General features: G+C 42.2%; 1 protein-coding gene across 2 annotated transcripts in view; it reads right to left on the bottom strand.

Annotated features, from left to right (window-relative positions):
• The window catches only part of LOC106566123 (protein phosphatase 1 regulatory inhibitor subunit 16B), a 173632-nt gene that overhangs the window by 19839 nt on the left and 138484 nt on the right, over positions 1 to 15309 (bottom strand). For both annotated transcript variants that reach the window (XM_045691909.2, XM_014133975.3), the window contains exons 5-6: positions 14269 to 14372; positions 798 to 922 (exon numbers count right to left, since the gene is read on the bottom strand). In XM_045691909.2, coding sequence (XP_045547865.1) covers positions 798 to 922; positions 14269 to 14372 — 229 coding nt within the window. The remainder of the gene's footprint in view (positions 1 to 797; positions 923 to 14268; positions 14373 to 15309) is intronic.

Below are 15309 nucleotides of genomic sequence, written 5' to 3'. Positions count from 1 at the left end.
GTCTGGCCACTCTACCATAAAGGCCCGATTAGTGGAGTGCTGCAGAGATGGTTGTCCTTCTGGAAGGTTCTCCCATCTCCACAGAGGAACTCTAGAGCTCTGTCATAGTGACCATCAGGTTCTTGGTCACCTCCCAGAGCAAGTCCCTTCTCCCCCGATTGCTCTGGCTGGGTGACCAGCTCTAGGAAGAGTCTTGGTGGTTCCAAACTTCTTCCATTTAAGAATGATGGAGGCCACTGTGTTCTTTGGGACCTTCAATGCTGCAGAAATGTTTTCTTACCCTTCCCCAGATCTGTGCCTTGACACAATCCTGTCTCAGAGCTCTACGGACAATTCCTTCGACCTCATGGCTTGGTTTTTGCTCTGACATGCACTGTCAACTGTGGGACCTTATATAGACAGGTGTGTGCCTTTCCAAATCATGTCCAATCAATTGAATTTACCACAGGTGGACTCCAATCAAGTTGTAGAAACATCTCAAGGATGATCAATGGAAACAGGATGTAACTGAGACTAAATTTTGTATCTCATAGCAAAGGATCTGAATACTTATGTAAATAAGGTATTTCTGTTTTTTATTTTTAATACATTTGCAAACATTTCTAAAAACCTATGTCATTATGAGGTATTGTGTATAGATTGACGAGGGAAAACATTTATTTAATCCATTTTAGAATACGGCTGTAACGTAACAAAATGTGGAAAATTGAAGGGGTCTGAATACTTTCCAAATGCACTGTTTTGGCCATATACCACACACCCTCTGGCCTTATTGCTTAATTATATTATAAACTCACCAGAGTAGCTCCCTGTGAATCATGGTGGTTGACGTCCTCTCCCTCCGTCAGCAGGTCCTGGATATCTCCCATCATCCTCCTCTCTACAGACGCCCGGGTCTCATTGATCATCTCCTGGGTGATGCCTGTCAATCAAACATTCAGGAAGTGATTTTGGTCAGTGAGGCAGGCAAACAGAGACAGACACTCAGTCAGTCAGCCAGCCACACTGAGACAGACCGATACCATGTTCACACTATCTTGTCAACATAAACCGCACTGTCCTCGGCCTTTGTCCGTTTTTCTTTCATTTCACTCTTTCCAGCATGGTTCCAGCAACTATGGTGGCTGTGTAACCAGGACAGTATATAAATATGCATGAATATTGTGTACTCTTTATCTCCTCTGGCTTACAGAAAAGTCAAGACAATTAAAGGATGAGTAAGTTATTTCAAAAGCAGATTCATTACTTAGAAACAACAGCTGCAAATTCCAACTACATCACGTTTAGTGGTTCACTTTACTCGCTTTGTCTAACACACTATCATGACTCTAGCAAACACGTTTAGTGGTTCACTTTACTCGCTTTGTCTAACACACTATCATGACTCTAGCAAACACGTTTAGTGGTTCAGAGTGCAGTATTTATTTAGTTTCATAGCACAAGAGTTTGGAGCAAGTTTCTCACACTGGCTTTAGACGGGGCCTACCACGGCAAGTCCAGGGGGGTTGCCTAGCAACATGTGCCTCTGAGGGAGGTGTTGGATTCGAGGTAAACTTTGAACATTGAGATATTAAAGACATGATAGATCACACACATAGTATATAAAAGAGTGAGATCTGTAGAAAGACAGGTTGGCTGTGGAATGTGCTGGGTGGACGGGAGAGAGTCACGGGAGTGAGATAGGTGATATGAGAGGACATCTGTGGATTAGGTGAAGGAGGGGTTGAGGTCAGGAGGTCAGGTCAGATCCCCTGAAGGGAGAAATAGTGGTTTATTATCCTGTTACCCTCTTCCTGTGGAACCAGAAGATGCAACAATTGGAGAGAAGGAGGAGTGTCTATAAGTGGAGTATATATACTAGTGATGATGCTAACATGTCTTTGTCTGAATTACAGCTGTAATGACCCTTTGGGAAGAATTAAACTTGGTTAAGCTTCTGTAGTGTCCGTGAGTTATTTACTCTGAAAAATCAGAACCTAACAGATGGCGCTGCGAGCAGGGTTCACCACGATTTGTAGGCAAACTAAAGATTCCAGATCAGTGGAGCAGAGCTGGCAACAAACAAGGTAGGTGAGTTCCTATACCTGTTTCCACTCATTTTGACATATTGGGGAGACGAGAATCGTTGGCTGAACAAATTATGGGATACGGACCTGGAGAGCCTGAGTTTAATTCGGTAGGCCCACTGTGTAACAACCGGTCGTAACTTTATGGTAGATGGTAAGTGCCGGAAGGTAAACTCGTACAGGCTGGTACCTGCAGGGTAAGCCCTAGGGGGTAAATCCCTAGTAGGTTATTCCTGCTAGTACTATAAAGTAAATGGTAAATCCCTAGTAGGTTGTTCCTGCTAGTACTGTAAAGTAAATGGTAAATCCCTAGTAGGTTGGTTCCTGCTAGTACTATAAAGTAAATGGTAAATCCCTAGTAGGTTATTCCTGCTAGTACTATAAAGTAAATGGTAAATCCCTAGTAGGTTGTTCCTGCTAGTACTGTAAAGTAAATGGTAAATCCCTAGTAGGTTGGTTCCTGCTAGTACTATAAAGTAAATGGTAAATCCCTAGTAGGTTGTTCCTGCTAGTACTATAAAGTAAATGGTAAATCCCTAGTAGGTTATTCCTGCTAGTACTGTAAAGTAAATGGTAAATCCCTAGTAGGTTGTTCCTGCTAGTACTGTAAAGTAAATGGTAAATCCCTAGTAGGTTATTCCTGCTAGTACTATAAAGTAAATGGTAAATCCCTAGTAGGTTGTTCCTGCTAGTACTGTAAAGTAAATGGTAAATCCCTAGTAGGTTGGTCCCTGCATGTACTATAAAGTAAATGGTAAATCCCTAGTAGGTTGTTCCTGCTAGTACTGTAAAGTAAATGGTAAATCCCTAGTAGGTTGGTCCCTGCATGTACTATAAAGTAAATGGTAAATCCCTAGTAGGTTGTTCCTGCTAGTACTGTAAAGTAAATGGTAAATCCCTAGTAGGTTGGTTCCTGCATGTACTATAAAGTATAGGGTGAGTCCCGGAAGGTAAACTCGAGCAGGCTAGTACCTGTAGGGTAAGTCCTAGTGGGTAAATTCTGGGTGGGGTTGGTTCTCCGCTAAACCTGTAACGAGAGGGTAGAAGCCCAGTCGCAGTGGCCGTGTGAGTGTGTGTGGGAAAGGGAGGTTAGTTGTATGCCCTGTTGGGGTGGGGAACCATGAAAGATTATGTGGAAATAGGAAGACAAGTGTGAATAGTTTTGGTAATGTGGGTTATGAATAATAGTGATATTTGAGGCAATACCAGAAGATGCCATTAAGTCATCCGTATTCTCCAGTAATACATTTGCAGACACTATGGTATCGGTTCTAATACAAGGTATTAAGTGCCGTGACCAATTAATTATTATCCGTGGAAGTGGGTAGTGCTACCTTGGAAAATAGTTAATAGAAGATGTGTATTATAGACGGGAGTGAAGAAATCTAAAACACACTGAACACCGTCAGGAGAGGTTAAGGAATAATTAACTATTGATTTGGTGACCGTTCTCCCTTGTAGAACGGAGCTAGAGGATTTTAATGAAGCCATGGAGGCGCTGAAAGAAGCACAACAGCATTCTACCAATACGGCTGGAATATGGGAAAAATTGAGCAAATTGGATAAAAATGGACAACATTTCCCTGCTGATGGTGAATTCAAATCAAATAAAGAATTCAGGGAGGCAATTATGACTTGGCATAAAGACATAAAACCAGAATCAATATACCAGCATTTTGAGGTCAGAATTCTATCAACAACAAAAAAATGCATCATGATAAACCCAGAATGGGTACCTGTACAGCAACAGAAAGACTGGGAACGGGAGGGGATTGATAGAATTTACACTTCTGCTTTGATGGCAGGTTTGAACCCAGTGATCAAACCGGTAATTGCGGTGGTAGTGGATTTAATTCAAGGCCATGTTTTGAGAGTGGAATTACAACTCTGCTCACTTCCCAGATGTGAGAGGGGTTAATGGGGCCATAGAGAAAATCACTAACTATAGTTTCAATGGCCAAGGTAAGACAAAGAAACGTAGGGAAAAAACATCAAAGCGTATGGAGATGGCTCCCTGTTTTAGATGTGGGACTATCGCACATTGGAAGAATGAGTGTAAGGTGATACTGGAACCTGCTGCATTCGAAGGAAATTACGCTTCTTTTTCAAAAGAGCAACAACAAAACGTCTTGAGATTAGCAGGAGAGGAAATGTCCCATAGCGGTGTATAGCCTCTGTTTGATCGATTAGTGGTTCATAGAGATTACAGTTTCTTTGTGAAGGATGATGTATGAGATCACGTTTCACCTAACCTTTTAGTAGAGGCCAGTGATTAAATATTGCGGAGAAATTGGCTAAATTTGCCATGGGAAAACATATTTTGGGTTGAAAAATCTAGGCTAAATGCCAGGGGAATGGATTCTAAAGGTAACACATTTAAATGATATGGCCAAACACTCATTGCAAACTCAGAAAGCCTTGGGGGGTTTTGATCTCATGAGACATTTTGTGGTTTTATTTTTAAATAGATTTTACGTTTTACGTCGTCTTATTCAGGAATTGAATTCTGGAATGGACGAAAGGGTGGAGGGGTCACGAAGAATTAGTATAGGGGTTACCAAACCTAAAATGAACTATAGATTATTTTATGTGGTGCAGTGGTTATGGAGAATCATGGGGAAAAGAGACCCGTGAATTGTAGACTCGGTGGAGAGATAATGTTGCTGTGTCTAAGGGTAGTACATGCTAAATAAAGGACTGTAGATTTAAAATGAACAGGTATGGTTTATAATTAGTACTTTTGGTTTGCTGAATTAAAATGTAGCATAGTGAATGCTAACGAAATGTACACTCTTTTTTTCCAAAAGAGGGGGTTTCATAATTTTTTCGTTGGAAGGTCCCCGGAGACTGTGGGGGTGAGCAGTTGGTGATATTAGGCGGTTTTAGGTATTAACATATCTGGATTAGGCCATAAACGAGGTCCAGATAATAAGTGAGGCCTGTTCGTGTGTTCTGGACCTACGCTTCACCAACACGCACACACCATTTACTGGTTACGAATGTGCGTTAGTGGTGTGTTGATACTGTGGGATTTATTGGATGGGGTCTTTTCAATTCAGTTAAATTGGGTATGCAGAAGGATGGAAATGTTTTGAAAAGATATTTAAATGGTTTCTGAAGGACAGGGACAATAAATAATTTAATTGCGTCAAATGCACTGTATCCGACGTTTCCTGGTGAGGACTGATCAATCTCACTAGAAATGATCGGAACAGGGGGATTTAATTATAAAATGTTTGAGAAACACCAGTCTCGAATCAAAGTGCACCATTACTTTAGGAGATTATTATTATTTCCGTAGGGAGTTATAAAGAGTTGTAATTCTAAGTGGATTAGTTATTCGAATTAGTTTATTTTTGATTTAACATGTTGTTTTTGAATCAGGTGTTCGACGGGGAAAATGACCAGTTCCCTGAGGTCCTGGTCTTTGGGTAAATATACAGAGGTACTGTGTTCAGTCTGCATATAGAAGGGAAAATATATGTTAATAAGGGATGACAGTTACTTCAAATGGATTGTGATATATGTATTGCTGATTTCATTTTGTGTTTTTGTTTCGATACAAATTTCACCGGATTGGGATCCTGGAGTTGGAATTCTGTGAGGGGTTAGGGTGCTACCTTCATGATCTGGTAACTCTTCTGAGAGGTCGCCAGTAGAATAAGGGAGTATGGACTAATTAAAAAAATGGTTTTAGCAGTAACAGTATGTTATGCTTTTTGACATTTGTCGTAGAGATAATGTTATTAAGATAAGGTTAATGTAATAATTTGTCATATAGTCAATGCTTGTCTGGATTTCCTGAAATAGAAATGAAATGAACTAAACTGTTGTTATGATTTGTGTTTTTTTTAGGTTATCATGGAAGGTGACGTCAGATGGTGTCTTAATGCATGGTAGGAATAATTTGACCACAGAGTGTGTGTGAACCTCAAAACCCTCCCTAACCGGCTGAAGAAAGAACAACAAAGGCTGTGCAACGCGACAGTGATTTTTAACACTTCTATCTGAGTCTGAGCCATAAACCGGGGCTGTAGTGCTGAGAGCGTGTGTGGAGTGAGAGAACGGCCCAGATGAGAGACTTGTGTACGTGGGAGAAACGGAGACATCTACTTGGATATTAAAATCGGGACATTACCAAGGGCCATGAAATGTGACAGGCAAAAGTTACATGTGCCTTTGGGAAGATGAACTGTAAACGATATCTGAAGAAGAAACACTAGAATGATAAGTGCCAGGTGAAGGACAGGGGGGTGGGGGGGGCAGTCTACACACTGCAAAATATTTAGAAAAAGATCAAAGGTAAGGCATTTTTTTATATCGCTATTTCTGACTTTCGTGTTGCACCTGCCTGGTTGAAATATGTTTTTCATGTGTTTGTATGCGGGGCGCTGTCCTCAGATAATCACATGGTTTGCTTTCGCCGTAAAGCCTTTTTGAAATCTGACACAGCGGCTGGATTAACAAGAAGTTAAGCTTTATTTTGATGTATTACACTTGTGATTTTATGAAAGTTAAATATTTATAGTACTGTCGTTTCGCGCTCTGCAATTTCACCGGATGTTGGCCAGTTGGGACGCTACCGTCCCACCTGCCCATATTAAGCACTAAGGACTGTCATTCTAAATTTGGGTTGGATAATTTCTAAAATGTTTTAGTTATGATTTGGATACAGCGAGAGAGAGTTGCTACAGAACGGTGAGGGGTGTTAAAATGTATTTGACCGAGAGAGTCTCCAGAAACCTCATCTCTAAGTGTTATCCTAAAGGGAGGTGGTTTGTTAGGGGAATCACTGGATGATAGCTTGGGACAACCATGAAAGTTTTTGTACTCAGAATTTTAATGTTAAATCGCATCAATGGGTGGTGCTAAGTTATTAAACATGTACTTTTTTCTCTTTCCTTTTCAAGTCAATATGTTTTTAGGTTTCGTGGAACAATAAGAGTGATCATTGTTCCAGAGGAGGGACTGATATATTGACTAATTGATTTGAGAATGTTTTAGTATGTTTATAACTGTAGGAGTGCATTAGGAGTATAGTGTGTTATGGGTTAGATGGAATGATAGAGGAGTATCATTCCCAGAGACTGTATATTGGTACAGGAGATAGCTCATAGGAGAGGGAGGACAGCTAACTGTACACAATATGGGGATTTAGTTGAACATTATACATACCCAGATCATGGTGAGAGTAGAAGAGATAGTGGTAGCATTTCAGACACTATGGTAAACATTCAGGAAACCTGTGACTCAGAGTTTTGTTAGGTTGGATATTATTCCAAAATCTTTCATCTTTTTCCCAATTTCTAACAGCCGGAGAACATTTGACAGATTACATGCAGGATTTATTCTCACGGCAGGCGCTGTAGGGACAGTAACTGAAGGAGCAGTACTAGTAGCGAAGGATGCTATATTGACAGCATGGAACTAGACTACTGCGCAAATGAGGGGTATTGTGAGGGTATAGTCATGGGCCATGTTGGTAGTAACAGTAATGAGGGGTATTGTGAGACTATAGTCATGGGCCATGTTGGTAGTAACAGTAATGAGGGGTATTGTGAGGTTATAGTCATGGGCCATGTTGGTAGTAACAGTAATGAGGGGTATTGTGAGGCTATAGTCATGGGCCATGTTGGTAGTAACAGTAATGAGGGGTATTGTGAGGTTATAGTCATGGGCCATGTTGGTAGTAACAGTAATGAGGGGTATTGTGAGACTATAGTCATGGGCCATGTTGGTAGTAACAGTAATGAGGGGTATTGTGAGGGTATAGTCATGGGCCATGTTGGTAGTAACAGTAATGAGGGGTATTGTGAGGTTATAGTCATGGGCCATGTTGGTAGTAACAGTAATGAGGGGTATTGTGAGGTTATAGTCATGGGCCATGTTGGTAGTAACAGTAATGAGGGGTATTGTGAGGCTATAGTCATGGGCCATGTTGGTAGTAACAGTAATGAGGGGTATTGTGAGGTTATAGTCATGGGCCATGTTGGTAGTAACAGTAATGAGGGGTATTGTGAGGTTATAGTCATGGGCCATGTTGGTAGTAACAGTAATGAGGGGTATTGTGAGGGTATAGTCATGGGCCATGTTGGTAGTAACAGTATGAGGGGTATTGTGAGGTTATAGTCATGGGCCATGTTGGTAGTAAAAGTAATGAGGGGTATTGTGAGGCTATAGTCATGGGCCATGTTGGTAGTAACAGTAATGAGGGGTATTGTGAGGTTATAGTCATGGGCCATGTTGGTAGTAACAGTAATGAGGGGTATTGTGAGGCTATAGTCATGGGCCATGTTGGTAGTAACAGTAATGAGGGGTATTGTGAGGTTATAGTCATGGGCCATGTTGGTAGTAACAGTAATGAGGGGTATTGTGAGGCTATAGTCATGGGCCATGTTGGTAGTAACAGTAATGAGGGGTATTGTGAGGCTATAGTCATGGGCCATGTTGGTAGTAACAGTAATGAGGGGTATTGTGAGGTTATAGTCATGGGCCATGTTGGTAGTAACAGTAATGAGGGGTATTGTGAGGTTATAGTCATGGGCCATGTTGGTAGTAACAGTAATGAGGGGTATTGTGAGGCTATAGTCATGGGCCATGTTGGTAGTAACAGTAATGAGGGGTATTGTGAGGTTATAGTCATGGGCCATGTTGGTAGTAACAGTAATGAGGGGTATTGTGAGGCTATAGTCATGGGCCATGTTGGTAGTAACAGTAATGAGGGGTATTGTGAGGTTATAGTCATGGGCCATGTTGGTAGTAACAGTAATGAGGGGTATTGTGAGGTTATAGTCATGGGCCATGTTGGTAGTAACAGGGGTTTCTTTAGTAGCATTGCTGGAATATCAGTTCATGAGGACTTGTGCTACATGGATTGGTAACTGGTAACTGGGAGACCAGACCGATGGGAGTACAGGGGAGGCTGTTATTCAAATGTCACAAATTAGTGATCTTGCCATAACAGGAGAGTTTATGTTGTCAGGAAATTACCCATGTGTTGCAGTGTGTATATCCTCAGGTGAAAGCAGAGATAACCAAGGGCACGGGCTGAATTCTGGAGATTGAGTGTACATCAAGAGACAGCAGCAGCATTGGTCTGGTCCACACACACTACTCCTTACAGCACCTGCAGCCGTAAAGACCGTCATGTCTCTCCTTGGGGCTGGGTACATAGTTCTCACGTGAAGTGAGGACCAGCTGCATAATGGGTGAGCTTGAAGACACCATGACAGAGGAAGCGGAGCAAGAGAGAGAGACATGCAGATGGGTTGGGTCTGGGAGCTACTTTAAACATTATAGTTGGGTTAGCTGCTTTATTGGTTAATGCATCATATGAAAGAGGATAGATGTTGTGGTAATTGTTCTCTAAACAACATGTTGAAGGCATTGATGTGAAAGCATATACAGTGCTGAGTTACCTCAAGAGGATGTAGGGGTGTGGCAACGGAGGAGATGGGGAACAAAGTGAAAGTGACATGGCTTGGGAACACCTCTGGGAACCTGGGGCCGAAAGGGGAAGACTGGGTGGAAGCATGAGGAAGCTTTTTTAGGGCTTTTATTTTTGTGGAATCCAGCAGAAAGTATCCTGGAGACATAGAGTCAGGTGAAGAGAGAGTGGGAATTATCACGGTCTCAGGAGACATAGAGTCAGGTGAAGAGAGAGTGGGAATTATCACGGTCTCAGGAGACATAGAGTCTGGTGAAGAGAGAGTGGGAATTATCACGGTCTCAGGAGACATAGAGTCAGGTGAAGAGAGAGTGGGAATTATCACGGTCTCAGGAGACATAGAGTCAGGTGAAGAGAGAGTGGGAATTATCACGGTCTCAGGAGACATAGAGTCAGGTGAAGAGAGAGTGGGAATTATCACGGTCTCAGGAGACATAGAGTCAGGTGAAGAGAGAGTGGGAATTATCACGGTCTCAGGAAACATAGAGTCTGGTGAAGAGAGAGTGGGAATTATCACGGTCTCAGGAAACATAGAGTCAGGTGAAGAGAGAGTGGGAATTATCACGGTCTCAGGAAACATAGAGTCAGGTGAAGAGAGAGTGGGAATTATCACGGTCTCAGGAGACATAGAGTCAGGTGAAGAGAGAGTGGGAATTATCACGGTCTCAGGAGACATAGAGTCAGGTGAAGAGAGAGTGGGAATTATCACGGTCTCAGGAAACATAGAGTCTGGTGAAGAGAGAGTGTGAATTATCACGGTCTCAGGAAACATAGAGTCAGGTGAAGAGAGAGTGGGAATTATCACGGTCTCAGGAGACATAGAGTCAGGTGAAGAGAGAGTGGGAATTATCACGGTCTCAGAAAGTATCCTGGAGACATAGAGTCAGGTGAAGAGAGAGTGTGAATTATCACGGTCTCAGGAGACATAGAGTCTGGTGAAGAGAGAGTGGGAATTATCACGGTCTCAGGAGACATAGAGTCTGGTGAAGAGAGAGTGTGAATTATCACGGTCTCAGGAGACATAGAGTCAGGTGAAGAGAGAGTGTGAATTATCACGGTCTCAGACTGTGGGTTTCATGCATATAGTTATGCATAGCTTATCACATTGTTAATGCTGTTATGTTTTTGTTAATTTCCAAATCTTATGCCATCACTCTCTCAGGAACCAGAAGGAGAAAGTGGAGAAACAAAAAGCGTTCCATCTGACATGGAACTAGACAGCAGATACAGCTGGAATGGCATTTTGTTGTGTGATGAGAGATGGAAATAAAATGGTGCATGTTGTGATCATAGGACAGAGGTCATAAGTCTCTGAGTTTGTAAACCTCACAGGGAATGTCTGTTATCATTGCTTGTTCACTTATAATCAATTGTTTGTTTTTTTAAATCATGTTTTATTATCATTGTTTGTCCATTTAGAAGTAATTTCCAAGTTTATATAAATTGAACATTAGGACGCTATTGTTCAAGAGGAGGGACTGTTGGATTTTGGGTAAACTTTGAACATTGAGATATTAAAGACATGATAGATCAGACACATAGTATATAAAGGACTGAGATCTGTAGAAAGACAGGGTGGCTGTGGAATGTGCTGGGTGGACGGGAGAGAGTCACGGGAGTGAGATAGGTGATATGAGAGGACATCTGTGGATTAGGTGAAGGAGGGGTTGAGGTCAGGAGGTCAGGTCAGATCCCCTGAAGGGAGAAATAGTGGTTTATTATCCTGTTACCCTCTTCCTGTGGAACCAGAAGATGCAACAATTGGAGAGAAGGAGGAGTGTCTATAAGTGGAGTATATATACTAGTGATGATGGGAACATGTCTTTGTCTGAATTACAGCTGTAATGACCCTTTGGGAAGAATTAAACTTGGTTAAGCTTCTGTAGTGTCCGTGAGTTAGAACAGAGGCAACAAAGAAAGTACAGTATGAAGAGAGGCAGAAACTGCTTCTCCAATAGAAATCCCCGATCACTCTTGTAGGCGATGTTATGACAATGTTGGCTAGCTAAACTCATGCGCAGAAACACGTCATCGGGTCTAACGGTCGTCACGCGCCGAACTGCACATGTGCAGGCCTGTTACGGGTGTCGTAATGATCAGACCAAAACGCAGCGGGAATATGTATACTCATTTTCTTTTGTAATGGCAGCAAGAAGGGAAAACCGAAACAAACACGTATACAAAAATAACGCCGATAACGAAACAGTCCTGTCAGGTGCACAAACACTAAACAAGGAGACAACTACCCACAAAATCCCACAGAAAAACACCTCTCTTAAATAGGACCCTCAATTAGAAGCATCTAGGAGCAGCTGCTTCCAATTGAAGGTCCACCCCATTAACTAAACATAGAACTAGACATACTAGATAAACATAGAAATATACTAACATAGAACATAGCCCAACAAACCCCAAACCACATAAAATAAACACCCCCTGCCACGTCCTGACCAAACTACAATAACCAATAACCCCTTTACTGGTCAGAACGTGACAAGGCCATCAAAGGCACTCCCCCGATATAAAGTTGAAAATGTGTCAGTTTGTCACTTTCACGAGGTTGGAGTAATAACATGTTCGACTACTTAAGACATTCGCTCGAATCTTGGTTGTACCTTTAGATTTTGATAAAATTAACAACTAAGGAAGAATTGTTCACTTCTCTCATTGACTTGTCAAACCCCAATCCCCGGCCTGGTCTGTTTGGTATGTTTCACAAGCGTTCCCGAAAGTCTCTGGGTTTAGAAACTCTGTGGAAGCAACGTCTGTATAGCTCAACAAATTCCCATGATTCAATGCTATGTTCGGTCCGAACAGCTAGCTAAAAAAATCAGATTTCAGCTAATAGGGAGAAGTATCTAACAAAATAACTACATTATGGCGTTCACTAATCAACCACTATTTACATATAATAGACATGTGGGTACATGTGGACCAAATTCTAACTAACATAATCAAACAACTGGATTAGAGGGGTTGACTTAAAATATGAAGGCTTAGATGTAGATACGTTAAAACGCTTCTTCATATCAAAATATACTGCTCAAAAAAATAAAGGGAACACTTAAACAACACAATGTAACTCCAAGTCAATCACACTTCTGTGAAATCAAACTGTCCACTTAGGAAGCAACACTGATTGACAATAGATTTCACATGCTGTTGTGCAAATGGAATAGACAACAGGTGGAAATTATAGGCAATAAGCAAGACACCCCCAATAAAGGAGTGGTTCTGCAGGTGGTGACCACAGACCACTTCTCAGTTCCTATGCTTCCTGGCTGATGTTTTGGTCACTTTTGAATGCTGGCAGTGCTTTCACTCTAGTGGTAGCATGAGACGAAGTCTACAACCCACACAAGTGGCTCAGGTAGTGCAGCTCATCCAGGATGGCACATCAATGCGAGCTGTTGCAAGAAGGTTTGCTGTGTCTGTCAGCGTAGTGTCCAGAGCATGGAGGCGCTACCAGGAGACAGGCCAGTACATCAGGAGACGTGGAGGAGGCCGTAGGAGGGCAACAACCCAGCAGCAGGACCGCTACCTCCGCCTTTGTGCAAGGAAGAGCAGGAAAAGCACTGCCAGAGCCCTGCAAAATGACCTCCAGCAGGCCACAAATGTGCATGTGTCTGCTCAAACGGTCAGAAACAGACTCCATGAGGGTGGTATGAGGGCCCGACATCCACAGGTGGGGGTTGTGCTTACAGCCCAACACCGTGCAGGACGTTTGGCATTTGCCAGAGAACACCAAGATTGGCAAATTCGCCACTGGCGCCCTGTGCTCTTCACAGATGAAAGCAGGTTCACACTGAGCACGTGACAGACGTGACAGAGTCTGGAGACGCCGTGGAGAACGTTCTGCTGCCTGCATCATCCTCCAGCATGACCGGTTTGGCGGTGGGTCAGTCATGGTGTGGGGTGGCATTTCTTTGGGGGGCCGCACGGCCCTCCATGTGCTCGCCAGAGGTAGCCTGACTGCCATTAGGTACCGAGATGAGATCCTCAGACCCCTTGTGAGACCATATGCTGGTGCGGTTGGCCCTGGGTTCCTCCTAATGCAAGACAATGCTAGACCTCATGTGGCTGGAGTGTGTCAGCAGTTCCTGCAAGAGGAAGGCATTGATGCTATGGACTGGCCCGCCCGTTCCCTAGACCTGAATCCAATTGAGCACATCTGGGACATCATGTCTCGCTCCATCCACCAACGCCACGTTGCACCACAGACTGTCCAGGAGTTGGCGGACGCTTTAGTCCAGGTCTGGGAGGAGATCCCTCAGGAGACCATCCGCCACCTCATCAGGAGCATGCCCAGGCGTTGTAGGGAGGTCATACAGGCACGTGGAGGCCACACACACCACTGAGCCTCATTTTGACTTGTTTTAAGGACATTACATCAAAGTTGGATCAGCCTGTAGTGTGGTTTTCCACTTTAATTTTGAGTGTGACTCCAAATCTAGACCTCCATGGGTTGATAAATTGGATTTCCATTGATTATTTTTGTGTGATTTTGTTGTCAGCACATTCAACTATGTAAAGAAAAATGTATTTAATAAGATTATTTCTTTCATTCAGATCTAGGATGTGTTGTTTAAGTGTTCCCTTTATTTTTTTGAGCAGTGTAGTATTGTTCATTTAGATGAAGTGTCAAAAGGTAGTGATGGTTCAGTCAACCATGACGGCTTCAGGCCAGGGTTCCCTTCACAAAGAGATTCCTACTTCAGTTGGACTCACTAAAGAATACATCAATGTGTTGCTCACCTCTGTTGGCCATGGCGGTCTCGATGATGTCCAGTGTGGGGTCATCTTCACACAAGTCATAGGGCATGTTGCCGTCAGAGTTCACCGCTAACAGATCCGCTCCACTGTGTAACAGAAGAGATAAATATAAGTGTGGCTCAACTGGTGAAAGCATGGCGCTACCAACCTTAAGGTCGTGGGTTCCATTTCCAATGGAATCACTTACTCATGCATACATTTTATAAAGATATACAGAATGAACAGAAACATGCATATACAGCTGATGAGAACTTTGACCAGATAATATACAGGTAACTGACAAAATAAAGGAAATATTTGAGTAAATAAGGGATTCAAAGTATATTGATAATTAAGCAAATATTGTTAATTAAGCAATTAAAATAGATTGTGGTCATGTATAAATATTATTATTTAGGGGTTTGTGCTATCCAGGATTCCTTGGGAAGTACTTACCCCATTGAAGTATACATTTAAAATGGCGAACGCTAGGTAATAGTTATGGTATTTGGTATTTATTAGGATCCCAATTAGCCGCTGCAAAAGCATCCAGCTACTTTTCCTGGGGTCCACATGAAACATGACACAATACATAGTACAGAACATTATTAGTCAGACTGAAATACATACATTTAAAACGTGATACATCGCCTACATATCAGTACATTCACACAACATCTAGGTCTAATAAATACTGTAGTACAGCGCACATTACAATACAAGACAGTCCCTTTTGTGCAGTAAGGTGTTCTTTTATCTGGTTTTTTTAAAACTGGTTATATACAGTTGAAGTCGGAAGTTTACATACACTTAGGTTGGAGTCATTAAAACTCGTTTTTCAATCACTCCACAAATGTCTTGTTAACAAACTATAGTTTTGGCAAGTCGGTTAGGACACCTACTTTGTGTACAATTGTTTACAGACAGATTATTTCACTGTATCACAATTCCAGTGGGTCAGAAGTTTACATACACTAAGTTGACTGTGCCTTTTAAACAGCTTAGAAAATTCCAGAAAATTATGTCTTGGCTTTATAAGCTTCT

The sequence above is a fragment of the Salmo salar genome, chromosome 12 (assembly GCF_965601325.2).
Source record: "Salmo salar chromosome 12, fSalSal1, whole genome shotgun sequence".
NCBI lineage: Eukaryota > Metazoa > Chordata > Actinopteri > Salmoniformes > Salmonidae > Salmo > Salmo salar.
The sequence above is the reverse complement of the archived record's forward strand: the minus strand, read 5'-3'. Positions and strand labels throughout refer to the sequence as shown.